General features: G+C 40.1%; 1 protein-coding gene across 1 annotated transcript in view; it reads left to right on the top strand.

Moving 5' to 3' along the window:
* The first annotated feature begins 6,288 nt into the window (after positions 1-6,288).
* Positions 6,289-27,261, top strand: part of ARHGEF10 (Rho guanine nucleotide exchange factor 10) — a 92,600-nt gene continuing 71,627 nt past the window's right edge. Inside the window, exons 1-8 of the mRNA XM_086460470.1 lie at positions 6,289-6,475; positions 14,559-14,729; positions 16,512-16,802; positions 18,099-18,165; positions 19,109-19,188; positions 20,122-20,178; positions 23,113-23,276; positions 26,456-26,572. Of these exons, the coding sequence (XP_086316596.1) occupies positions 6,289-6,475; positions 14,559-14,729; positions 16,512-16,802; positions 18,099-18,165; positions 19,109-19,188; positions 20,122-20,178; positions 23,113-23,276; positions 26,456-26,572 (1,134 nt within the window). The remainder of the gene's footprint in view (positions 6,476-14,558; positions 14,730-16,511; positions 16,803-18,098; positions 18,166-19,108; positions 19,189-20,121; positions 20,179-23,112; positions 23,277-26,455; positions 26,573-27,261) is intronic.

Raw genomic sequence — 27,261 nt, 5'->3', positions numbered from 1 at the left:
TTGGCTAGAAGCATAATCAAAAAAACTGCTTCCAAAATTGACACTTGAGGTGACAGTACTAGCTTGTGTTCCCTTCTTTAGGGTGCCTGCGCAGTGAATTTATGCACGAAGTTCTGGTATTTTAAGATTTCATATATAAAAAAAATTCATTACTATTTTGTGGAATAAACTAGAGGGTGATTCTTGTTCTCTCTACCAACAAAAAAAAATCCTTTTTTAAAAGCTAAATGAAAATGGCCACTTTTGTCTTGGCTGTAAGTTATAATTATGTTTTTAATTGGCTACTATAATGAAGTTCGCTCAACCAAACCCATTTAAACAAGAGAAGGATATGTTGTGGGCTGTAGACTAGGCAGGGAGGAATTAAAAAGCTGGTAATTCTGAGAATCAGGAATCACATCATGCTTCTCCTGTAGAGGAGTCATCTTCATGCTGGCCAGCTAGGACTGGAGATTGTATGTTTAATGCTAGGATGGTGTGTATGTGTGATGGCCTGTGCTTGTGCTGTTACTACTTTATTAGGAGATGTGGTCTCTGGCTGTTTTTCATTTCTTGAAAAACATCTTATGATCTTGCAAGTGGAAGTCCTTTTCTTTGAGAGGACTTAAAAGGTGTTTATCAGGGCCTGTTTCAAAAGGAAAACCTGCTTTGTTTGCTCAGCAGGATGAATACCTGACAGACATCTTCTTGCCCAAGGGAAAGTGTGTGGGGGTGTACTCTCTGTGTCAAATAGGCTTCTGGGTTTGCATTTTCATCTCTGAATATGTCTCTCACTCTTTCTGGTACGTGGCACTATACCTCATATGATTTCTCTGTGAAAACTATTAGAAAATGTTGGGTGTATTTGCTCGTACTGAGTATACTTGCCAACGATTCAACCTTGTTGTCCAACACCGAGTTGCCTTTTACAACAGTTATAAGACCTAAAATAAACTTTAAGCTCTGTTTTATAATTTGGTCTATCAAAATAGATTAATATACAGTAATGAGATTTGGAGTATGGCTGCATTGCAATACAGTTCTTGAATCGTGAACAAATAGTATATTTTGTTTCCTAATTATAAGAAATAAACATTATTTCTATTAAAATTTTGAAGTGAAATACTGAGATTTCAGTGTTTGTACAAGGACATTGTGAGAATGAATTCGATAGCATAGTCTTTGTATTACTGCCAAATACTTTCTTTACCTGAGAGAGAATCGCTTGTAACTCTTTATTTGGGAAGCGAGAGGTGCCCTTAAAGACCAGGTGTAGTGGAGAGCTGAATGTTCACTCACCTACACCACTGTCCTCAGTACTGTGGGTAAAGCTAGGTGAGAAACCTTGTTGTGATGAAGTTTGGAATTTAAGATATTCTTCAGTGCAATGAAATTTGGGTTTTTTTTTAAAAAACTGAAAACAGACTTGTATCTCCTAGACATCAATCGTAAAAACATTTTGTACACGTTTTTATACAAATCATCCACTCCGTAGGGTTGTAAGTGGGATATTTCTTTGTTCCTGATACAGAGAGACACAGAGCAAGGAGGCCAAGGGCTTAAATCTGGATATCCTGTATGTGCTCGAGCGCTGTGATTGTGTCTTTCCGCAGTTATTTTTTGTCAGTGCCAGAACACTGAAATAGTCGCAGTTCCTCTGTCCCTGAGAAGGAAGTCTGGCTTGAGTCTGCGGGTAAGGGTGAAGTAGGAACAACTGGACTCTCATCAAAGTTCCCATTGGGATGGCTTTACATATTCTAACAAAAAAATCTTAGAAAAATTTTTTATTAACCCTAGTAGGGAGCTGCTGGGTGGCTGCTGTGTTTCGCTGTAGAGATGACTGTATTTCTCTGCTAGAGGAGCTGCTTTTTATTCTGTGTCCTGTGTATATTTCTTTCAGATTATTTAATTACCTTTTGTGCTGTTTATTGAATTATTTCATAGTTTATTTAGGTTTTATCAAGCTGATTTAGTGACTGAGACAAGAGGCAGTTAAATTGGGACTTCTATAATATTGACAAGAAAAGCCCTCGCTGTATTTTACGATTTAGTTTATGGAAGCGAAGAACACTGTGGGGGGGACCTCAGCTTGTATTTTGGGCTAAAGTAAAATAAAAAGACGATACTTACTATGATTGGGGGATGGAAATAAGAACACTGCTTAAATTATAAAGGGAGTTGGTCTTGGGCTAAACAGCATTGTTTGTTAGATATCTATTTTCAGCATACAGACAGTTACAAATGATGGTAAAAGGGGAGCCAAGATTTCAGGAGAATGAGAACAGAATATGGATTGTAGTTATGAATGGTCCCTTGTTTCTGAAGCTGGCAGTAGCTTGCTGGTGTCTGACATCCCATCTGTAACAGAACAATTTATTTATTTCTAAAGATCACATTTCTCTCAGTAAATAAAGGAAAATGCATTGTTTAAGGTAAGGATCAATTATTTTGTGTCACAATTCAGACAAGTTGTGTAACAAAGAGTGACAAGAAAATTCCCATTGCAAAAATGCAGCTATAGTGTCACAGGTCACACCTAATGATGCATGTTTTCTCCTAGCCAAGTGTGTTTGAGTGTTGGGAAACCAAGAAACAGAAACTAAATAGATTAATTAAAATCTTACTTCTGTTTTTAGCATCTCCAAAGAAAACACAGTTTACAGAGATGTAATTATATCTCATTTTGTTTTGAAGTAGTATAGTAAAATCTTTGCTAGATGTTTATAATGTATTAAATGATCAAATGTGATTTACTGTCAGATTTCTGAGAGGTTGACTTCATCCTTATGATAGTATTTTGTGTTTTCTTTCTGAATAATAAGTTACAGTTATTTTTTTCTATTCACTCAGCTGCACTGTGAGGAGGGGACTTTACTGCTGGACTTAACTGGCTAGCTGTGTGCAGGGACAAGGCCCAGACATGTTGATTGAAAAGAGCAGTTGATGATGAGATAAAGGGCTTCCAAGGGATTGCAGCAAAACTTTATCTTTGGTCTAGGGTAACTAGTATTGTTTGCTTGAAAGACAAATTGTAAAGGAATTTGTACTGATTTTTGGCTATTTTTTCAATGAATATTTGTGTAAGCTAAGTTCTGAAATTTTGAATTCAAACAGTGAGCCAACGTATAAGGAGGGATGTGAATTAATTCTTTTCTTTGCTCTTTTTGCCTTTTTAGGACTTGTATCTAGCATTAACTGGCAAGGATAAATTGCTGCCAAATAATTGAGGAATTTTTTGGGTTTGGGTTTTTAAAATTCTATTTCAGTGATACCAGTAAATATTCATTAACCATGCCTAAAGCCTCTGTAATGATTCTACTTTAGAGTTTACAGAGAGATTAACTTTTTTTATGCATTGTTATAATTCTTTTATCTTGTGCGTGAGCATGGATAAAAACTTGTTTCCATTATAAGTTAAATAAAGCATCTGAATTACCGAATGAAACATTTATTAGCCACTGCTTGCTTTTGCTGCAGACAGGAACTGAAACTATGCCTAGCAGTCTGAAGAAAACATACTTGATAAACATTTTTTGAGGAAAAAGCTTCCAACTCCTTGTATAGATTTTCTTTTTTCTTCCTCATTGCATTTCCCGCAAAGATTATTTTAACCTCATCATAGTTTCATTAAAATGAATACAGGAGATGAATTAGTCGGTCAAAGAAGGGTTGTTGCAGGAATACATCTCATTGTTAAATAGTGTGTTGCTGAGCTCAGTAACTTCGGTTAGGTGAAGGCATGACAGTGCCTGAAAAATCCTCTGTTACGCTGGTACAGGTTTCTTCAGGGGCTGGAAGAAGGACGTGTGTGCTCCTGTGCCACGGGGGTGCCAACACTGATGGGCAACTTCCCACTCTCCGTATTTCCCACTTCTGTATGTTGCAGGGAGAGGCAAAGGGAAATCCAGGTGCTGCCCTGGGTGCAGTGAATTGGTTCAGCGTAACGTGTCCGGTGGATCTTAGCATTCTCCTGTATTGCAAAGGAAGGTGGAAGTGAAATTAACTTTGGCTGGCATTGCTTTTTCCCACTTGCATATCTGATGATGACCCACTCATGTTTGCGCATGAAGAGCACTTGCCAGCCGAATTCTTAAGAAGACTCTTCATGTTGGAAGAAGTTCCTTCTTGACCTCTATGCGGACAGGCTGAAGCTCTGAATCCTGAAGTTTGGTAATGGTGGTTGTTTTCAGCCAATGTTGGGGCCAAGGCAGGGCTTCCTTTCCCCTCCATGGCTTATAAGAGGAGGCAATGAGAAGGACTGTCAGACTGATGGACTGAAAGGTCCCGGGAAAACACTGTGGTTGCCCCCCTCAAGCCAGTGTCCACTGAGGTGACAGAATTTCTGGTAGAAGCTGTGTTAAAAGGGTATTGTAAAACAGGATTTTGGAGAGTTCAGTTAGTGAGTCTTGATGTAAAAATTACTGGTTTTGTGAGTTTGCTTGAATTCCACAGGTATGCTTTTTTGAGCTATAGCAGGACCTTAGTACGTTAGGGCAAAGAAGAGCAAGATGTATTAAAATGATAATTAAAACAAATGCTAAGAAAGGGGATGCTATAGAACTCCCTCCCCATTAGTTGCTGGGATAATGGATTTGTTAAACTTTGCATATATTATACATTTACAGATTAGTCTATCTGTATAGTGCTCTTTAGGCTGGCCGAAGGGGTAACAACAGAAATGAGAAGGTGAGAAGCCAGCTGAAATCCAAAATACTTCCAGTGTGGAATTACAGGACATAACGATTCTGTTCTAGGCTGTAAATTTTTCTGTAGTAGAAGATGCTGTAAGTTGCTGTAAAGTTGGTTTCTAGATTGTTTCCTTGTTCAGAATACACTGAGGAGAAAACACAAATAGCTAAATTAAGTTATTTTTGAGCGTGTGAACAGGTTGCACGCAGTGCTGTGGGAGTGTTAGATGGAGTTACACTTGGGAAAAGGAACCTGTAGCAGTGTGTCCAAAAAGACAAATCGATCCCCGAAGCTGCGTGCATCTTCTGAGCCCCGCCTGGGCCGTTGCCATGGAAGGAGGCTGAACATAAGAACATCTCCAATGTTGGTAAGGAAGTCAGATGCTTTTAGGTGTTCAAAGTGCTGCTTTTGGGGAGTGCCAGCACGTGCTTTAGTTTTGACGTTTGAGATAAAGGATGGTTCAGCCCGGACCAGTGACCCGGAATTTAGGCTTCGCTTTGCCTAAATCATCTGAAGGTTCGGTCTAGGAGGTATGTACAGTTACTGGCAAGGCAGAGAAAGAAACGTAATCTAAAAATAAAGTCAGATCCCTTGCTACTTCGTATCTCAGACATGTCAGCCTGGTAGAAAGCTGTTGCTAGGTGTGATGCAAGACCTAGGATACTTAAGGTTTTGCTCTGGGTGGGTTTCAGCTCTTTTTAGTATTATATACAGTTTATGCACCTGAACTGTGTGTTTACTTTCTGTGAAAGCAGGATCTCATGCTCCCTGTTTCAGGCCTCCAGGGTCTCTTTCTGCCACTTTCTGCTTCATGGGACTCCCAATTACTCTTCAAGTCCTTTCAGTCCTTTCAGATACACAGTAATTTCATGTTGCTAATTAGAATTAAACAGACTATATTAGAGAAATGCATATTCCTCAAACCATTAAACAGTAATTGCTTCAATGTAAAAAGTAATTATTTGGAAAACTAGATGTTAATAGATGGTATCTGCTAGAAAAAATGTGAAGAAATAAAGAGCAAGCCAGACTGCTCTCACTGGCGGAAAATTCCTTAAAAATGGTTGTTTTCTCATAAATGTATCAACTACGTGGTCAAAACTACATTTCCTAGAAAATGTTCCTTTTCCTTTTTTCTTCACATGAACTTGTATCCTGTGCGTAGCCAATGTGCTCCATCCCTGCACTGCCAGAGCTGGATATTTCATTTTCCGACTGACTTTGTAGCCTTTCTTCTGCTGTTTGATTTCTGTTTTATTAAAGCTCTTTAGTCTTCCCATTCCCTGCGTGGATTGTCCATTTGGCAGCATGTTGTAGGCAGGGTCTAGGACGGCTCTGTGTGGACAACTCTGCGCGGGGACAGCTCTCCGTGGGTGGGCAGATTCCGCCAGTCCTCCCGGCTGCACGGCGAGCTCCGCAGAGCCCTTGGACATCGGCAGGGGCGGCGAGCGGTCCCTCACGGGAGGCGGAGGGTGATGTGCCTGCAGTACGCACAGGGGGGCCAGCGGTGGGGGGAAGCAGCTGGGGGATCAGTGCCAGTCCCCCCTTTTGCCTCCCATGAGGGGCTGCTCGCTGCCCGGTGCTCGAGGCTCCCCGCGGCGCCCCGCAGAGCCCCCAACGATGTTCAAGGGCTTTGCGGCGCCAGACAGTGAGGAGGGAGGACCAGCGTGGCGCAGAGGACTGGTGGGATCTGTGGGCCCAAGCAGAGTTGTGCCGTTCCCTTGTAGGCGAGTTCGGCTGAGGCTGAGCTTGGCTACACAGCCGTCATCAGCACCTGTCTCTACCAACAGACATGTCAGACAGCGAGGTAGCTGTTGTGTTGTAACTGCCGTACCTCATGTTACGTGCCTGATGGCATTTATACTAATTCAGACTGGTAACCTTGGTACTATTAGGTGTTAAGTGTATTAGTATTCCTTTAATACTGATGGAAAGCTAATAGCCAGTAATACGGAGAGATGTTTTTCAGGGTAGATAGGGATCTATCCTGTATTTACGCATATTTCCAAATAATGGTTGTACTTTCCTTACAGCATCTCCTTTTATGGGCTTCACTTGCTGCACATCATCAACATTTCTTGGTGAAATTTTAATGGCAGAATCTACTGACATGGTGCTGAGGTGTAAAAGACCTTGGGACCAGGCTAGGTTTACGTTTCTGGCCGTAGCAGGCAATACCAGTGCCACCAGTATGCCAAGTATAAACGCAATTAAAATAAGTAGTCACAAAATGCTGATTTTACATAGTAGCCTTTCTGATTATAGCGTAGGCAGCACTGGAAAGCATCTTCTGGAGTTATAAAGGCATACAGGTCTGCTGGTGTTGCTGCTGCTGCTCTCTGGACAGCCTAGTTCATGTCTAATGTTGTTTGATTTTTTGCAACTTGATTCTTTTAATTTTTAGCTAACTTTAAGCTTTTTTTTTTTAGCATTGTGAGTACTTTGTAATGTTCTGTGTTTTTGGTATTTCTGAGTCTTTCCTAACATCCACAGATCTGGGCTTTATTTCAAGAAATAAAATTCTTTAGTGTTAGACACGCTTTTGTTAGCAGTCTCTGAAACTTGAGCAGGCAGATTCATCATTCTTTTGACTTCAATTTTGAGGGTTTTTTTGTCTAGAATGATAATATCTGTTGTGCATGATTGACAACGTAACTAGGATGTAATGTGTGTTGTTTATGAAATACTAGAGAGACATTTTTACTTCTTTGTTGTTTATTTGCAGGGAGACCCTGTTAATTCATGTGGTTTTGCTTTTGTTTCCATCACTGGGAATGCTTTTTGCACGAATATGTACTGTTTAGTTTTGTTGAGGTTTTTTTGTAACTGTTTTCCACAGAGACTTGTAATGCTGAGGTTGTGGTCATGCTTTGGATGTGTGCACAAGCTGTGTGTAATTAGCAGTGTGCCTGTACCGCAGGGACTGGGTTTCCTGCAGCGCCAGCTTAGCACAACTGCAAGTGAAAGGGGAATGAAAGTCCTTGGCTCTGATCTGCTTCCCATGGGAAGGAGTGCTCACCCGTGTGTTTTTGCATAAACAGTTTTGCTTTAGACTTTTCTTTCCCCCCAGCAAAATCGACAGTTTCCATCTGCGCAGACTGTACGAGGAGCTGATTGGCAGATGCCAATTGTGTGCTGGCAGGTGTCATGCTGTGACTTGGGAGTGTGAGCAGCGTTTCAAGGAGCACTTGCTCCTAAAAGCCAGCCTTCCTCCTATGGGGTCCCTCCTGCCCTGCCCAGTCATTCTACATCCCCCTCCCTGTGCAGATGTCAGCAGAGGTGTCATTTGGGGAGGGGCAGAAGAGAGAAGTGTAAGCCACGTACCAGAGCGAAACAACATTTAACTTCCCTCCTGATAGCAAAGACATAGTGGTCGCAAGTCGGAGGCATGAGCAGGTAGAAAATACAGTGTTGCTTTATAGCTGTAGGAATGGAGTCTAATCAGTGCTAAAGAGCGGGGAGAAACGAGAGGCTGTCCAGCAGCGACTGTGTCTCTTAAAACCTTTTTGCAAGTTCCTGCTGAATATGACTCCAACGTCATTTTCCAGAGGTTTACAGGTCTGCCAAATCAGGGAACTTCTGCAGGCATGATTGTTTCCTAGCACAAGGTTCACCTTCCTGATAAACGCTCTGCTATGAAATTTCACCTGAAACAAAAAATGTACAGCTGGAAAGCCCTGTTCTTTATGGAGCATGGTCAGCATGGTATGTTTGGGCCCAAACGGTTAGTTTTACAGAAGTAATGATAACTTTAAAAATTCAGTTATTTCCTGGTACCTGCACACTTCCATTTCTTAATTCTGTCTAGTGCCTCGTACACATACATAAGGAGCTGGGCAGATTTGAACTCTTTAGAAATAAGAGTCTGAAAAGGCAAATGTATCTCATCTGAGAAATCTCTGGAATGTATCAAGGTTAAGTAGTAAGCACTCAGATTGCTATGCCTGGCTGTTTGCTTTGATTTGTAACCTTTGTAAGTTATCAAATTTTATAATACCTAAAAATATTCTGAGATAGTAAACTCTTTTTGTGTTTTTTACTGAAAAGTTTTGCGTATTCAAGATACTCGGGAATTTGTAGAACGTTGAAACACTTGGGGAATTTGGCTGAAGGAAGGAAGGTGGGTCTACGCAGTCCCAAGTGTCTTGTTGCAATCCAAAATACATGAGTAAAAAAGATAAATGTTTTGAAACTGGACATTGGAATAATAAAAAGCAGCTCCTGCCAATTTGCTTTAAGTTCAATTGTATTAATATTTTTTCACTAAATAATAATTAGATATTTTCCATCTGAGCATTGTACACTTATTTTCTTCACTGGTCAGTGTAAGGTGGTGATACAGTAAAATGACTAAACATGTTTATCATTTAGGAAGAAACAAAATCTAGCATTGAGTGAATATACAAGAGACTGCATTTTAGAGGCCTCCTCCCACCGCCCCCCACAATTTTTTTTTTTTTCCAAAATTTATGTGTTGGAAGAAAAGCGACTGTTAGAGGGAGAAAGGAAAAATAGTTTTCTGTTCTAAGAACATGCTTATTTACCATGTTCTGCGGTGTTTAGAAAACTCTTTGTCATGGAGTCTTTCGAATATAATAGATGCATTTCCTCTTTTTGTTCCCTAGTTCCCTGATAACTTAATTAAAAAAAAAATAAAAATAAAAGGACTACAACTGATTGCAAGAGTGACATTGCTAATTACTAATTAAACAGAAGCCTTACTTTGGTGTCTAAAGACACTTTTTTAAAATTTATAACATAAACCACTCCTATTTTTTGGTGGCAGCATGCCTATTTATGTCCAGGGCTCCCAGGTTTGTTGTTACCGTGTTCCAGAGTGCTGAACTATTCTTGCGTGGGGTTCCGTTTCTTTCTCCATTTAGAGTGGTTTTCCATAGAAGAAACTCAGTTGACTACTTCAGGATCGTCTCTGATTTACATGATTGCAAGTGAGGACAGAGTTTTGGGGTGCTTTTTTTGCGTGTGTCGTCCACCCCCCGCCCATGTTTGCACTATGTTCAAAGTGCACTTGATTGTAAGTGCAGAGCTATGTTGTCTTACTGCTGTATCTCTAAACTGTTGAAGAAAGCTATGACTAGCTTAATCAGGGCTTTAAAATTAATGTCACTGTTTTAACTCTGTAGCTGTATTACATTGAACTATAAATAATTTAAGGAAAATGAATGGGAAAGCAGATGTTGCCAAGAATGCTTTGCAATTGGCAGAGCAAGCAAAAATTGTTTAGATTTGCTTATGCCCCAGCAGGTCTCTGTAAACACAGCCTAAGTTAGCTTGTTTTTGAAGTAAGCATAAGAAAAAAATCGCTTCACTGAATAACACACCACAGAAAAAAGTAATGAATCCATGTGTTGTGCTAACGATTATGAGAGTATATATTCCTTTTTCTAGTCCTAAATTTTCACTTCCACATTTAATTTAACTTGAAGGCAATTTTCCAATTATATCAGATTTTTTTTTTTTTCATGCTTTAAAACTCCAAAGAGAAGTTTTTAGAAACACAAGAATTTCCTTGAAGCATTTGCAAAGCAAATGCTGCAGAATGGTATTGGCATGAGATGAAAAAATTTAATCAATTATTGTATTCTCTTTGCTCTGGTTGGCGCACATAAAGTTAAGGATGTGAGTGGTGATGAAAGGAAAAATTGGATTTTTACTAACTGATTTAATTATTCAAAATAATTCCAGTCAGACTGTGTAATGCTAAGCAGTCTGAGATTATTACTTTGGCAACAAAAATAGTGCATTTTAAAATTATATTTTAAAAAAAAAAAGTAGTTGTCATCTGTGATTTTCTGGGGATGGAGGTGTGCCTTTGGAAATCCCCCCCTCACCCCCCCAGTTTTTCTCTACAAGCGCATTTGCCTGCAAATGCACTTTTTGATTTGATCCTTTTGATTTACAGTTAAAGGGTTGGAAGAACTGGGACTTTCTTCATGAGCATGAAATTTTGCAAGATCTGTGGTGGTTTTTTGTAGCCAGATTCAGCCCAGGTGTAACTATGCTGTGTGTCTTCCTAATTGTAGCACTTCACAAGCATTTTTGTGTGTGTGTGTTGTTTTGACGTAACACAAACAACTGTAGAAAAAGTACATATTTTCAAAACTATAGTTACTCAAGGTGACTTTTTTTGTATGACCTAATCTGTATCTGCAGTGCTGAGAAGCTCTTCAGTTGAAGTAAAAGCCCCTCACCCTCTCTTTATTTTTGTTATTAAAATACTTTTTCCATCAAATGAAATAGTACGCCCTTGAGATTAAACTTTTAAAGGAGAATGTTTTTTTGGAAATATGAGACTGAAGGGATCAGTAAATTTAAAGGGTTAAAGTTTATACCTGCAGAAATAAGCAAATGCGGAAGTGATGCGAAGCTGAAATACAGTTTTAAAACTTTCTGAAGTGAGGGTATTTGTCTCCAGTTAGCCCTTTATAAAGGACGCATAATCTGAGAAAGGAATTTCTTTCTCTTTTTTTTTTTTTTTTTTTTTTTTTTTTTTTTTTTTTCTTCCGGTCTGTTTTGTAATCTTAACCCACTGCCCCATCAATGATGCAGTTTAGGGGATCTTTCCAGGCTGTAATGCCCAATTACAGGGTTCTGTGCCTTGTTTATTTATGGTGCAAAGTAAATGTTTCTGCATAGATAGAACACTGCAGCATTAACAGGCAGCATTAATTGGGAGGCACCTTCAACTGTTTTTTTACCCGAGTTGAGAAAATCTATTCCTATGTTAGTATTTATTACCACAATCATAAAATATGGGTTGGTTGCTGTTTCGGGGGAAATGCAGAGGCATATTGAAAGGGAATTGTGCATTGGTTGACCAGATTTTGCTCCTGGGTCCTGAGTCATTCCTTTTGCTTTTAGCGTCTCAAATCACCTTTTTTTTGCCTATGTCAGGTCTTGTCTATCTCTGAGAAATGGCACTGTGCTGGACTTGAGTGCCTGGGAAATTGTGTAAAAGTGCTACAGTAGAGAGTTACCAGACATCTGATTCCTCAGTTACCTTTAAATGCCCTAAGGATGTATTTGGGGCAGAAGCTCCCTAACCCAGGAGCCACAGAAACTCAGAGGTGCCTGCTACTCCCATGACATTTCCCTGCATGTCTTGGACGTTTTGTAAGCATCCGGAACAGGAACCTCATAGTGACCTTCCAGTCCCTGAAAGGACCCTGCAAGAAGGCAGGGGAAGAACTGCTCACAGGGGGTTGCAGAGATAGGATGAGCGGTAATGGTTTTAAGCTAGAAAAGGGTAGAGTTGGATTGTACATTAGGAAAAAGCTCTTTAATATGAGGGTGATGGATCACTGGAGCAGGCTGCTTGGAGAGGCAGTGGAAGCCCCATCCCTGAGACATTCAAGGTCAGGCTTGATGGGGCTCTGAGCAACCTGACCTAGTCAGAGATGTCCCTGCTTATTGTAGGGGGGTTGGACTAGATGGCCTTCAGAGGTCCCTTCCAACCCAATACATTCGGTGATTCTATACACGCTTTTTCTTCTGTCAATGTCTAGAATTCCCTTCCAGTGAGCAGCTGGGTTCATGGCTCTCGGCTGAGCCTTGCTCCAGCAACACCCCAGTTTCCTGAACGACCTAATCCTGCAGAAATGATCAGCTTGTTCCACTAACCTCATCTTCCCCCTCCTCCCACCATACAAAGTGCAGACAGAGCTACTTGATGTATTTGAAGTGGTTGCTGCTGTGGTTCACTTATATAGTACAGTGAGAGGAGTATCTAGGCAGATAGCACATGAAGAGTTATGGTTTTGTGGCTGTTACCTGCTCGTGACTGCCATCTGCTTACTTACCTGCCTAGCCTGTGTGGCTAACCAACATTTCACACACTGGTAATCACAAAAAACACTCTACGTAGTGTTTCATAGGTTTGTATTTTCCAAATTTGAAGTGTGCAGACATACTGAAAACATAAAGAAACTGAAAAAAAAAGCCCAGAAAAACAACACCATCACCACCCCCCTTTTCTTTCTTTCCCCCACTACTGTCAAGCATCAAGTAGTACAGTCTAGTCAGATGGATGCTGAGTTGGGAAGAATGCTGTGATTGTCTTGAATCACTTGGAAGAGCTCTGCACGATTTTTTGCATCTTTCACAGAAAAAAAAAAAATTGCTAGCGTACAAAAGCAAAAATGAAAAGCCTTAATCCAAAGCTGGCTTTGTGCAGAAGGGTTTTTAAAAAGCATAAAAAATAAATTAAATGTCCTGCTGCCTCAGCCATAAACCATGACAATAAACCATGACAATAAATGGAGGATAAGCCCTTTTTTGTTCCTTACTATTTTTGCAATTAGTTCACTTTTTCTCCTGCAGAGAGGCTGCATGAAAGATCTTGTTATTTGTGGTGGTGATAAAATATGCTGGCTCAGCCTGCCTGAAGAAACAGAAGCCTTGGTGGGAATGCTGATTACCGTGACAATCTAAGCAGTCTAGAGTTGTGGTTTGTGTGGGGTTTATCATAAAGATACAGAATGTGTCCTGGATGATAGAAAAGCTGATAGTATCACCATGACTCAGGAAATCAAATTGTCCTTGCAAGACTTTGTTTTTCATATTGTGTTACCTGAATAGGGGGTGGGGGGAACCGTATGAACTTCATGTATATTTCTATAACACATTGGTATACTTATGTATTTATCTATTTTAGTATATATTTTAATGCTATAGTTATGGAGGTTTTTAATAACATTTAAAATACGTTTTTGAACACTCAAGTAACGGTCAGGTATCAAACATGGGTTTGAGGAAGAGCTTGGGAGGAAGGTCAGCCAGGCCAAAAAATTTCCACAGATGACATTTCTGCCGCAGGGAGACCTCTGATAAGCGTTTCTTCTCCAGAAAGTGGGAGAGCAGCTAAGGCAGGTCTAGGAAGGAGGGATGAAGCCCTTTTATTTTGGAGAGGTGCAGTGAAGGCTTCTGGAAGCAACAAGGAGGCTGGAGGGTTAGGACATCCCTCTCTGCAGCTGCTCTGGCTATGCCTCTTTCTGTGCAGTGTCTCTAACAGAAGCTTTGGATGCTGTGAGCGGGCTTCTTGCAACCTGAACCTGCCGCAAAAAAAGCAGTAGGTAAGGTGGTGAGGGGGTTTAAATCTTCGTGAGTTCTCCAGGCTCCTGCAGGTAAGAACACAGAGAGAAACTGCCAGGCACTTCTTCTTGCTTCCCCTTCCAAGCCCTGTGTACAGTGCCAAATCTGTGCTGCAGAGTCTTCCTAAGCAAAGACACCCTCTCTGCCCCTGCTCCCATTTCCCATTCATATTGGAGTGTAATTATTTCAGCCACTACTTCATCAAAGGTAAGAACTGAAAAGTCACCCCCCCACCTCCACCAAAGTGCATGTTGTGTGTGGTAATAGGACTAATAGCACATTCCATGAGGTTCTTAGTTTTGAACTATCTCAGATTGGAGTAGGAAAACCAATCTGCTAGTCTCTCATGATGTGTGTGAAGGAAGTTACCATCACTGGCATTTTGACACTGTTAGGAAAGAATAGGTTTAGATCTTTGAGTTAGAAAGGAAAAATGGCTTGAAGTTATAAAGTCCCCAAGCCCCTGTACAATTAAATTAATCTCTGAACTTTTCTTGTTTACAGAATCGGATACTTAAGTGTTTTCTTAAAAATGTTTTGGTTTTGATTCATTATGATAAAAGCAAGGGTATTTGCATTATCACTTCTTAATTGCTTTCCAAGTAATTTCATTGAAAACTGCATGTGGTTATCAACATGTCAAGGAGCTTTTGTTCTGTTCCAGTAACCTAAAAATCTAAGGATTCATTGTATAAGCATCATTCGTAATATGGAATACTTGCTGGTCCCATGAAATTATTATTAAGAGCAAACAACCAAAAGTGTGTCTGTCTGTGCAGTTCTAGAGTATGAACCAAAAGCCACGGGTACAAACGAGGAAGAGGAGGATGAGGGAGAACAGTTTGACTTTGACAGTGGAGATGAGATACCAGAAGCAGACAGGCAAGCCCTTGTGCCACCTCCTCCTGGCCCTGGAAATAATGTAGAGCACCAAGAAGGTAACGCCACAGGTGAGTCAGCTTGTCGGGGTGTGCCTCCACTAGGCTAAATAGTCAAGACTGATTATAGGATGCCTTTTCTGGACAGTGCAGTAAAAGTACTTGTAAAAAGAGGTTTCCCTGGAAATATCCAAGTGTTTTGAATATTCCTGCTAGTTACACTCATGGTACATTTAACAAGGCAAATGACCATCACATGGTTTTCCTGTGAGGTTTCCCATCGAAATGTGACATCCAAACCAATGGACTGGTCTCAGTCACAGTGCCGTGCAACAGGAAAAGTTTATGCCCTTGCAGCTCTAATGGCACATGTATGGTTTGAGATAAGCTGCTTTCACAGCTAAGCTTGCTGGTTGCTGATCTTAAGATGACATGCGTAAAAATAAATGGAGTTTGAATGTATGTATGTTGTTCATAAACAGAAGTCTTAGACTCATAGAATCATTCAGGTTGGAAAAGACCTTTGAGATCATCAAGTCCAACCACCAACGCGACTCTACCAAGCACACCCCTAAACCGTATCGCCAAGCACCACATCTAAATGACCTTTAACACATTAGGGGATGGTGACTCAACCGCCTCCCTGGGCAGCCTGTTCCAATGTTTGACAACCCTTTCAGTGAAAAAATTGTTCCTAATGTCAGGGCCTAAACCTACCCTGGTGCAGCTTGAGTCTGTTCCCTCTTGTTCTATCGTTAATTACCTGTGAGAAGAGACCAGCACCTACCTCTCTACAGTTTCCTCTCAGGTCGTTCTAATTGGGCTTTTGGCTCTCCTAATTTTCTCCCTGCATAGCCTCATTACTTCTTTATAGTCTTTATGAGAGACCTGCCCCTCCTTCCAAAGGTCATAAATTCTCCTTTTGTTCCTTGTCTTGTTTTATTAAACATTAAAACATTTGTTACAACATGTGCAGATGTTCCCACTGCTGAGGTGTAGTGTGGAAATAGATGTATTCTGCTCAAATTGACAACAGCTGATTCTGCTGACTTTGATCCAGTTTTCTTTTGTAAGCAGAGTCATTGTGCTCATGGCAATTAAAGATAGATAATTCTTCAGATGACTGTGCAGTTTGACAACCTGGAACTTAACCACCACCTTTCCCTGAAAATTCATTGCTCGCTCACCCTTTCATGAAGTTGTACTTACAGCTCAAAAACTTTTGATTGCTTGTGATGCAGTTCTGTAGTTCGCTTCAGAAGGGACCTTTGGTTCTGCTGTACCTCATCTTGTCTCAAGAAATACCAGAAACTTTATGTAACAGAAAATAGTTTATTTTTCAAAGAGGAAGACTTGGAAAGTTACTTTCTTTCCCTTTTTCTTAAAGAGCATTTTCAGGACTGTTCTTTGAGGAGTATCTCTCCAGTGCACTTCTCTCCTCATGGCTATTCAAAAGATTTTTCTTGTATTTGTGTTTATAAGATCCAAAGTCATCTAGAATCAAGTTTTTAATCTTCAGGGTTTAAGGCTGTTTCGAGCTGTGTGCTTACGACAAGCCAAAAAAGGACCCTGGCTACTTGTCAGAAATCTTCCTATTCAGGATTTAGAGTTCAGTTATTGTTTTTCCACAGGCATCCTTGTAGCCCAGCTTGTTTTGCTGCTATTGCATTCCTCATCTGTAAAACGGGGAGGATAGCGCTACTGTGTAGGAATTTTATGAGTCATAGCTTCTAAGCAACTTGTGTGGTAAAGATCATGCCAGTGTTTAGGATATTTGCAAAAAATGATATTAAGCAGCTTGAATGGGTATGAAAAATAAAACTTTTGTTTGTTTGTTTAATTTTTCAACTAAAGGGGCTGATAATTTAGAAAACAGCGAGAAGCTACGAACATCAGAAGCTGCTGCAGGAGGCGCTCCAGCCAAAGTAAATCCCTACTCAGTCATAAATATTTCACCAGTACAAGACAAGGATCCATCCTCATCACCAGAACCAAGTCCTCAAGAGGAATGCGCAAGTCCAAACTTGGCCGGTGGATATTCTGTTCCTGTCCCCTGTGGCTATGCTGTGCCATCTAATTTACCTTTGATACTGCCAGCATACTCCAGTCCTGTCATAATACGGAGTGTTTCTGTAGACGAAGAAGGTACTGTATTTGCACACTGTATTTGAAGGTGAATCCTTGTTTAACTGCAGGTACCTGTGCTGTTTTGTAAATGCTTATGTACCACTCAGCTTGGACGTGCGTGGGAGATTTTGTGTCAAAATAGAAAAAGAACTCTATCCTGCAGTATGACAAGAAGTTTTAGTTTATACTTGGAAGAAAAATGTCAGGTTTTTTGTTTTGTTTTTTTTATGTGGGTTTTTTTTTTTTTTTTAAAAGTTCCTATGGGACCCTGTTTGTCATGTTAGGATTGAGATACCTAGGTGAAGACACATGAGAAAAAACAGATGTACACTATCAGTTCTTTCCCAGCCCTTCTTTAAATTGGTCCTTGTTTTGCTGACACCATATTACAACATATAGTACAAGGGAGGACTCCTGTCTTATCTTGCCGTTAAGAATGATTAATGCTAATTCCCTTTTAATGTCATTAAATAATTTCCAGAGCCATAGTTCAGTGTTCAAGCCAAATGGTTTCTTCTCATACCCTATCATGCTTTATCTAGGTCCTGGCGGAGTTCCTGTCCCTTTTACCTTTTCTATATGCACTTCTGCTTGTTTGTTAGTTTGTTTATTTTCCAATGCTTGTGGATTTAGAGTTGCTGTGGGATTTTTCCCTTGACAATTTGAGGGATTCTGTTTGTCCTTTAGTACAATTTTAAGACAGAAGAGAAGACTTGAAAGGGAAATAACTATGGATTATTACAGAAACAGGAACAACCTCCCGTTTTTGAATTGGTAAAGCTGACAGCCTAATTAGTGTCAAGAGGGCAAGAGGAACAGAAAACTCCCCACTATCCAGCCTTTTTATTTCTTTCCAGTATTTTGAATATACTGTTCTTTAGCTAGACAGCAATTCTACTGTAATTCTATGTACTGTGATACTTTTTTTTTTTTTTTTGCAGCCTTTGCTGTCTATCAAGGTTAAGAATATTGGCAAGTAAAAGCAAATATTTATGTGGTTGCTGTTACTTGTAGAGGAATATATATATGAGAGATTAGCATTAAATGCATCAGATATTGTAATTTCCTCTTAATAAGTCTTATACCAGATTACTGTGTCTCTGAGTTCTTTCGTTTGCAAAAATGGATAGTGTGAAGAAACTTCTAAATTTTTAGATGTGTTTAAGAACAAAAATACTGTATAGAAGTAGATTATTTATGAGCAGTGAACTAGTAGAATCAGTTTCTTATGCTAAAACATACCATTTGAACCACAGTGACATTTTATTCCAAGCATTTGGGTGATTTGGTTGTTTGTTTTTTTTTTTTACTTAGCAGGTACACAGTCAGCAACTGAAGAATGTCATTATAATTCTGTAAACTCAGAGGAGGCTCAAAATAGGTGATTACCAGTTCAGTATGTTTTAATGTTCTGTAAAACCTTAATTCCTAAGAAAGCTTACACTTGGTAAATATTTTATTTTTCTTGTGTGATGCTTCCGTGTTTGTTTATTTTCATTATCTTAACTCCATAAATCTGGTGTACCAAAATCAACACTGGTTGAGGTCTGTATGTGCAACTGTGCATGACATTTTTGAAGAACCTAGGTTTAAGTTTTATAGAGTCATAGCAATGTCAGCTGCAACAGGTTGCTGGAGATCTTGTAGTCTAGCCATCTGCTGTAGCCTGCTGCTGTAGTTCTTTTTCAGATAGTTGTAGCTGCTGTTGGATCACACCATACCATCCTTTTCACCAGACTGAATAAGCTCTGTATCTTCCACCTCTTTCCTTGTAGGCCATGTGCTTTAGTCCCGAACTTCAGTTTCTCCACATCTCTCTGAGGTAGCTTCTCTAGAGGTAGCTTCAATTTCTCACCAACTGTCTAGAAGGGGAGTGTTGGGAAGCTAAAACTGGACTGGACATGCTGCTGCAGGTTCAGCCTCACCAGCACAAACCAGAGGAGGATAACAGCCTGGTCAAGCCCAGAGGCTTCTGATGAGGCCCAGAACATCTTTAGTCTTATTTACAGTGAAAGAGCATCTCTCACTTCAGTTCTTTTTAAGAGAGAGTTTTCTGTATTCTGGTAGAAGAACTCAAAAGCAAAATGTTTCTTGAGATTGGAAGGGAAGTGTTTTCAACTTCTGGACTAAAATCGTCAGACTGTTGAATAGATTATTAATCTCCTATCTATATACTGAAGCAGTGTTTTTAGGTAATCAGCAGCCTCAGTGTGGGAACTGGAAGGCAGCAAGATATTTATTGTCTTGTCTTCACAGTTGTTTAAACACATCGTGGTGTAGCTTTTAATGCTTTTACTTTATGGCCTTTTTTTTTTTTTTTCAAGTGAAGATAACCAGGCCAAGAGAGAGGATGATGCTCTGGCCAAGTGGGTTGCGGATCCTGCAAATACAGCATGGATGGAAAGTAAGTATCAGCGAGTACCGAAGTACAGCATAGAAGAAGGTCAGTTTTAAGTTGTGATCAACAGTGTGTGTGTATCTATATGCACATACGTATTTTACAGGAACGTTCGTGGTCACTTTTACTGTATTTTTTCAGATATGTTCCAGAAACAAGTTATACTAGTTAAAACATTCAGCAGTATAATAAAATCGTATATTTTTAGAATGACGTTAACGTTCAGTTTTCCATGGAGTGCTTTTTGGAGTCTGTGGAATCGCTTTTAAACCAGAACAAGAGACCATGGGGTTTGACGACAGGTTATCCTGCCTGTTCTCAGCTGTTCCCATTGGGCTAGATGTTCATCTGACGTGTCACTTGAAGCGGCTGAAGGATTTGCATCCTCGTTCTGCCTCTTAATGTACTACAATGATCGTTACATTATTTAGTTTTGGTTCTTTTAAAAAAATGTCTATTACAGCTTCTCTGCAGCCATTTAGTAATGCAATGAGCAGTCCTTGACAACCATACCATAGTGCTGTAGAAAGGAGAGAGAAATGCTGGCTGTTGAAGTGGATTTCTGTTTTCAGGCTACCAAAAGTCATCATAAACAGTGCAGGTGAAACTGCATGAAACTTCACAAATACGTTATACCGGTTTTGTGCATTATTGCATTATTTGAATGATGATTAGATGTACTAGCAAAATGCTAGTGGAGAATGAGTCATACCTCCGTTGTATTCATATGTGCTAATATAATCAAAATTCTTTAGAATAGTTCCGTTGGAAGGAACTTACAATGATCATCTAGTTGAACTGCCTGAGCACTTCAGGGCTGACCAAAAGCTAAAGCATGTTATTAAGGTCATTGTCCAAATGCCTCTTAAACACTGTTTGTTGGTCCCATTCAAATTTTAGGGGGTTTCTCAATTCTTTTTTTTTCTGTTTTGCTTTTAGACCCAGATGAAGTAATTTATGATGATGTGCCAAGAGAAAATTCAGACTCTGAACCAGGTTTGAGGTCTTTGTAATACAGCCCACATTGAAGGCAATGCAATATGTAATTATGTGCGTGTATACTGAATAGATAGGTTCACTGAGTACCTAAAATCTATGTAAATGGAATTAACACTGTGTCAATAATCAGTAGGTCTTAAACTAACTCTTGAAAGACTTTATCTCAGTAGGTATCCTACACTGCTCTTCTCAGAAGCTGAATTCAGCTTTATTCTGTAGATGTTGTCCCAAGTGCTTGAGTATTCTGTATATTAGAGAATTACAGTAGCTATAGTGACCTAAACACATCAAGGTAGGTAGGAAAAGGGTGTTTTAAATAGTTAACTAATGTATGATAATGCATCATTGTCACCATTATAGAGAGAATTACTCTTTTCTTGAAAGTCCCCCTTCAACATAAAAGTACCTAATAGATGGAAAAGGAGATTCAGAGCGGCTGTTTACCATCCTGACTGTGACTCTACAGAAGTGTTTTATTTCGGTTATGGAGTGGTCCAGCTCCTAATGGTGTGACCACATTTGGAAGGGGCAGAATAGATCTTAAAGTAGTTGCTGGAGCCAAGATTTTACCTTTACTGGGAATGGTGGACCTAGGGCTCAGGGAGCTTATTTCAATGGGTTCACGCTTAGATTTGTTTTGCAGTTCTTGGTTATAGTGAAGACCGTGCTTAAAGACTGGTTGCTACTAACTGATTTTGTGTTTGAGTGGATTGGCTTACTAGGAACTCAGTGTCTGCTTGTCGTGGCTCTCAGAGGGTGTGGGTGTTTGATACTGAAGTTGTTAATGATTCAAGAAAACTCTTAAGCTTTTTTGTGTGAAAACTACATTTATCTTTAAACATTTTCATTTCTTGTCCTTAGTGGCATTCAGGCAAGGTATTTTACAATTTATTACTGAAATTTGTTTAATTTAAACTTTGAAAGTGTTATGTTACATTCGTGAGTCGAATGCTTTTATTACTGGAAGGTGCCTCAGTGGACTGTGCTGCTCCAGGAAGGGACATCTTTATGCTGTCGCTGCTCAGTCACAAAACACGTGTACCAAGGCCAGGAGGCTGAGCTGGAGAGGGATATGGGATGTGGAGCAAAGTTTTCCTGAGCATCTTGGTCAGAATTTTCAGCTTAACCCAGAAGACATTAATTAGAATTTTGGCTTTCTGTTTGTCCCCAAAGACATTGAAAGATTCTGAGAAAATACGTACTGAGGGAAATTTCATCTTTGTACATTCATGATCTTGATGTTCATTAATTGTATATTTTGTCAGGGAGACACAACTATTCCAAAAAAGTCACAGTCAGAGCTCAAGTCTGCATTAGCACATGGACAAGATACATCCACCGAATCACTGGGTAAATTCTGCCCCAATACTGGCATTGCAAGTTTGTCTTAAGTCTTGACTTACTTTGACTTACTATGATGATTCTGAGAGGAGGTTGTAGCAAGTTGGGTGTTGATCTCTTCTCCCAGGTAACAAGTGATAGGGTGAGAGGAAATGGTCTCAATTTGTGCCAGGGGAGGTTTAGATTGAGTATTAGGAAAAACTTCTTCACTAGAAGGATTGTCAAGCACTGGAACAGGCTGCCCAGGGAAGTGGTTTAGTCACCATCCCTGGAGGTATTTCAAAGATGTGTAGATGTGGTGCGTAGGGATGTGGTTTGGTGTTGGACTTGGCAGTGCTCAGTTAAGGGTTGGACTCGATCTTTTTAGGTCTTTTGCAACCTAAACAATTCTGTGATTCTGTGATTCTCTTAAATGATTCATTGTGCTAGATTACCACTAAAATGTCTTCTTCAGTAAGTGTGTTTTAAGGACAGTCTTGATATGCATGGAGGTCTAAAAAAAGAATTTCTTAAAATTTGAGTCTTCCAAATTAGAGGAGAATCCTTTTTGTTAATTATAAAAAATGTAATTAATGTTAATATTAAAATGTTATTATTGATCAAAATGTAGTTTTTAAATCACAGAATCCAGGGTTTAGATGGATGAGTAAAGTACGTCAACTTTTCTTTTGAGTACATATTTTTCCTTGCTTTAAATAAAACTTCAGTCTTAAAATGAAAGCACCCCTTTTGTTCACTGAATTTATGTGAGACAGTTTTAAATGCTGTGTTATAGCCCCTGACAGTAGGGATCCTTGGCAGAAGTGTCCACACTTCTCTACTTGTAATGACAATGCTGCATGTAGGGTGCGTGCCTGTTTCCTGACAAGTAGTTGGCACTAAAAATTTTCTTTTGTTTTGAGTCAGTTTGTTGTACTTGACATCTGTGCTAACAAAAAGACCTGTCTTTAACAGGGGATAATTTAGTCAGCCTCCGCAGTATAGCTTTCTATATCTTGAAAAGGTTAGCGTTTCAGGCTTTTAGACTAGATTATGGGCAAGGTAACCTGGAGATATGGGAGACGGGTGGAGTTACAGAATGAAAAGTTGTAAAATACCATAGTGTAACATGTTTCTTGGTGCTTTGGTCTGATCTGTTCTGCTTGAAGTAGTGACGTTTTCGTTTGATTCTTGCAATGTTTTAGCATTTGTCGTTTGAACTGATGATGATGTTCCTAGGGACAAACGGCAAGCTTCCACATGGAAGGATGCTTCTTCTCAGTGCGGATGTGTGTTCACAGCTACAGTGCAAACTTGCTTTGAATTTCTTCTAAAACATGTTGAGGGATTTGAACATAACAGTGTAGTTTGGGTAGGGCATGTTTTTAAAAGGATCGTGGTATGTACCCATAACACTGTCCTCTTTTAGTACTCTGTTTCAACAAATACAACTCACTTTGGCTGTTTGAATCCTGGATTTAATTCACATTTAAAATGTGCATACAAAAGTCTATATAGTTCTTTATAATACATTCTGAACAAGTTTTTTGGTGTTTAAACAAACAGAAATTTCAGTGTAGCTTTTTTTTAATGTTGGTTTAATTATTGCAGAAGAAATGATTTATGATGATGTTGAAAATGGTGATGATGGTGGAAACAGCTCACTGGAATATGGGTGGAGTTCAAGTGAGTTTGAAAGCTATGAAGAACAGAGTGATTCTGAGTGTAAGAATGGAATTCCCAGCTCCTTTTTGCGAGGCAACCACAAGAGACATGTATGTATACCGCAGTGCTGCTCAGTCATTGAGGTTATCCTGATTTCCAATGCTTGCCTTTCTCACCTGTATTTCCCTTCTTCTCAATCCAGTTTCAACTGCCAACAGCGTCTTTTAAAGGAGACGTGAATCAGTGCGGGAGTGACAGTCCACAACAAAATGTAACAGGGAAAAGATGAAAATACCAAACAGAAGCTCCTTAAAAAATGAAAAAGTCAAATTTGATAAAAGCTAAATTTAAAATAACGTTATTTTTGCTTGTGGGCAGTTCCTCACCTTTTCTTCTTTTACAGCTGCTGGATTAGTGTAAGTGGTAAATTAGCATAGAAAATAATGTGAAGAACAAACGGGGGTAAACATGACAAGAAGTTTTGGGATCCTTCAGGTGCTCAAAAGTCATAAAACTGTTCATCAGTGTTCCTTACCCCTTTCTGTCTCAGATCTGTATCACTTTCATTCTTTGAAGTTGACTGAGCTTAAAAAAAACCCTGAAAATAAAAGGGGTTTGTGATCAAAGAGAAGCCTGTACCATTTATTAAGGAGAGAAGAGAGGTGACATGATTAAAATGATCTGTCTGTGACACATCTCTGGTCTAGTATCTTTGGCTACATCCATGCCACAGGAGGCAGGACGACAACGATGGCATGGGTGCCTGCCCTTGCTGCATCTGTCTGATTGCATGTCGGGAGGACCCCCGGACTCCCGTGCTCTCACTGCTTCGGCTCCTCTCCTTCTGCCCTTGTGCCCTTTCTGTGAGAGGGGAGTCTTGCCTGGGACCTGGGCAGCATCCCGCTGCTCATTCCCTGCTCTGAGCGCTTGGAGGACAGGTGTGGGGGCACGGTGGGGTCAGGCAGGGCTGCGTTCAGGGCCCGGAGTCACTGTCAGGTCCTCCAGGCCCCCCAGAGCGTGCTGGCTAGAGATGGGCACACAAGAGCCGCTTCACAGCTGCCTACTGCTAGCTGCTCCAGTGCCCCGTGTCTGGAGGATGTAGGGGCAGCTTCCATGGGACCCTTATTTTCATTGTGCAGGTTTCTTATCTTGATGAGAATAAGAACCTCACTGTCTGTTTCCCTCTAGTACACATTATCTGCTCTCCCTCCACCTCTGTCCTTGCTGCCCACCCTTTGGAAATCAGGGAGTGAGGAATTAACTGCAAGACTTGAGCCCACCCAAACCAGTACTTTGTAAGCTGAGTGCTCATTCTCTGGTTTTGTTTTGGTTTTGTCCTGACTAGAACAAGTTTAAGCTATTGCAGCTCTTTCTTTCTGAGTTTAACTACACTCAAGAAAACTGAGTCTGGTTTGTTTTGTTTTTTTTTTTAATTTTTAATACCTTTGGAAGAGACTAGGAAATGACTTTGCACGTGAGTGTGTAAGTCTTAACATGGTTGCTGCTTTGTTCTTTTTATTTTAAATCTTTTCCTGTTACGTGTAGCTTCAGCTTTGGCCATAGTCATAGGAATCTATTTATACATGTGCACAAAGCAAGGTTTAAAGCCATTTTTTAAACATTTACAAGTATACTTTAGTCTGTCACAGGAAACTGTTAGCAGTGGGTTGAGAGTGATCGTACCAAGATCAGGCACAGAGTGTCTGAGCAGGAGGCCGAGGAGTGAGGCATGTGCTGGGCTGCTGCCCTGCAGCTGGCATTTCCAGGCCTGTGACAAAAGGTTTAGAGGATTGTCTTGTGAGGATGGGATGAGGAGCCAAGGAACACATTAGCTGGTGGATGGAGAAGTCAGAGAGACTGCTGCACCTGCGTGGGTTACTGGGAGGTAGCGAAGTCAGGAAACTAGAGGAGGGGTTTGGTGAAGAATGAGGAAAGACAGAAACTTTAGACTGCTCTAAAAAAACCCAACTTAAACAACCCAGCCAACCAAACCAACAAAACCCCCAAACCTCACTGCAGCGGCGTTTCAACACAGGCAGAAACTACTTTATACCTTTTCTCTGTATCCATTCCTTGTACTAACTCTCACTTCTCCTCAGGTCATCTGATGGATGTTACAGTATTTTCCCAGCACATCTCCTTCTGTAGCCTTTCAGAGCCTATGAGGGACTTGCCTTGCTTATTATTTTTAGTGTCTGTTGAAAAGTATGGGAAGGTTTGAGGTGGGTTTTTTAATTTGAAGTGTTGGTATGACTTCCCTCAAAGTCACTTTTTTATTATGACTCTTGCTTATTATTTTTTTGTTTATTTTAAGATGGGCAGGTTTTTGCGCTATTAAATATTTCTAGTCTGTGAACTAGATGTTGTTCTTAATTATACTGCTGTAATGCCAGAATCATCATGTTGGAGGTAGTCGCATCCTGACTCAGTATCATGGAGCTAAATGCTGGACCTGACCCTTTTTTTCCAATTCAGTAGGCCTTCTCTTTCCTGATGCTTTTGTCTCTTGCCAAATAACTCTATTGACATCAAGCTGAGGGTTTTTCCATTTGGACTTCTATTATAGGCTGCACTAAATATTTCCTTTTTTTTCTGGTTACATTTCAACCTTTTTTATCTCGCTTTCTCAAAATGTTTAACAAATCCTGATTAGCAGCATTTATCTGTAATAGTTTCCATACCTTGCAAATGGATTAATTCATGTACCAGATGGTTACACTCATGGTCATACAATGAGGCTACGATAGATGCACATGGAAATTACAAGACTGTGCATCCTCCTGTTAGTGTCTCCTTACCTGACTCACTGGTACTGTTGATCTCCACCTTCTTCAATGCCAGCAACCTCTGCAGGTTCTTCAGCCTTTGAGAATTCTTCTGATCCTCCGTTTGGGAGGATAGTCAGAGATATACTCACTAGGGTTTGTGCTCCAACAAGTGATGTTCGTGGTTAAAGCTGGTGTGTTGTTTCCCCACAGTTTATAAGAGATGTGCACAACATAGTTAATACAGTTAGAATATGGTTAGCTTAGCCTGAGTGACTTTGCCCCTCTCTTTACATAGTTGCCAGCATAGCAGAAAGGTGCCTGGCTGAGTTTCAGAAAGTTCAGTGATGCACAGGAGTGATGGCCCATTTGTCAGGTTGGAGCTTCCCTAAATGGTAATTTCCCCTCAGTTGTCTGTGTATCAGTAGGCAGATGCGGCAATATGCATGATATACGCGAGTACTTTAGCATGAAGTTTGCACTGCAGGCTTTTTGAAAAGATTGTGTCTTTTTATACACTGTAGCTTTCTCATGACCTAACGCGGTTAAAGGAGCATTATGAAAAAAAGATGAAAGATTTGATGGCAAACACTGTGGCAGCGGTAGAGATTCAGCAACTAAAGCAAAAACATGAGCTGAAGGTAGTGTAGTTGATTTTTGTAACTAGCTATGTTTAAATGATTGTTTTTCCACACAGACAATGTTGTCTTTTTCTTTTCATAGTAACTTGAAAAAACAGACAATAATTTGTATGAAATGAATGCTAAATGTACAGGATTATTATTATGCAGTTTGTCTTAAAAGTGCTTTGTCAAGGACCTTTACTCATGCTTATTTTTAATGGTAACAGTTTCAGAAGATGAGAGAGAGCATTGTCCTTCCCTGCTGACTGGTGCCCTTATCCCAGAGCATGAGCCAGGCATACAGCCCCGGTGCTCCTCTGAGACCCGGGTGAGCTCCGCCGGGCTGGCCTGACCCTGGCTCTCCAGCCATGCGAGATTAAGTTGCAGGAGTCAGAATCTCCCTGCTCTCCATTCTGAATGGAGCCAGTATGAAAAGGCTGGGGTTTTGCTAAGAGCTTTGGCTCAAACCAAGAAATTGCCTGATTGCTGCAAGACAGCTTTATTTGTGTTCTGGTGTCGCTGATGATGTCAGCACAGCTCTGACAGTAGTGGTTTTTTTTTTTTGCCGTGGTGGCATTGTGGTAAAGCAAAAGCACGAAGCAGTATTTTTAATAAACATTTCCTAGCAAAACAGCACTGAGTATGTTTTTTTTTTTTTTTGCATGAAATTTCTATTTGCTGTAGTAGTGTACTGTAAAATTATGCAA

The sequence above is a fragment of the Leptosomus discolor genome, chromosome 2 (genome assembly GCF_034619465.1).
Source record: "Leptosomus discolor isolate bLepDis1 chromosome 2, bLepDis1.hap2, whole genome shotgun sequence".
NCBI lineage: Eukaryota > Metazoa > Chordata > Aves > Leptosomiformes > Leptosomidae > Leptosomus > Leptosomus discolor.
Note: the sequence above shows the minus strand (reverse complement) of the source record. Positions and strands in the feature narration are given on the sequence as shown.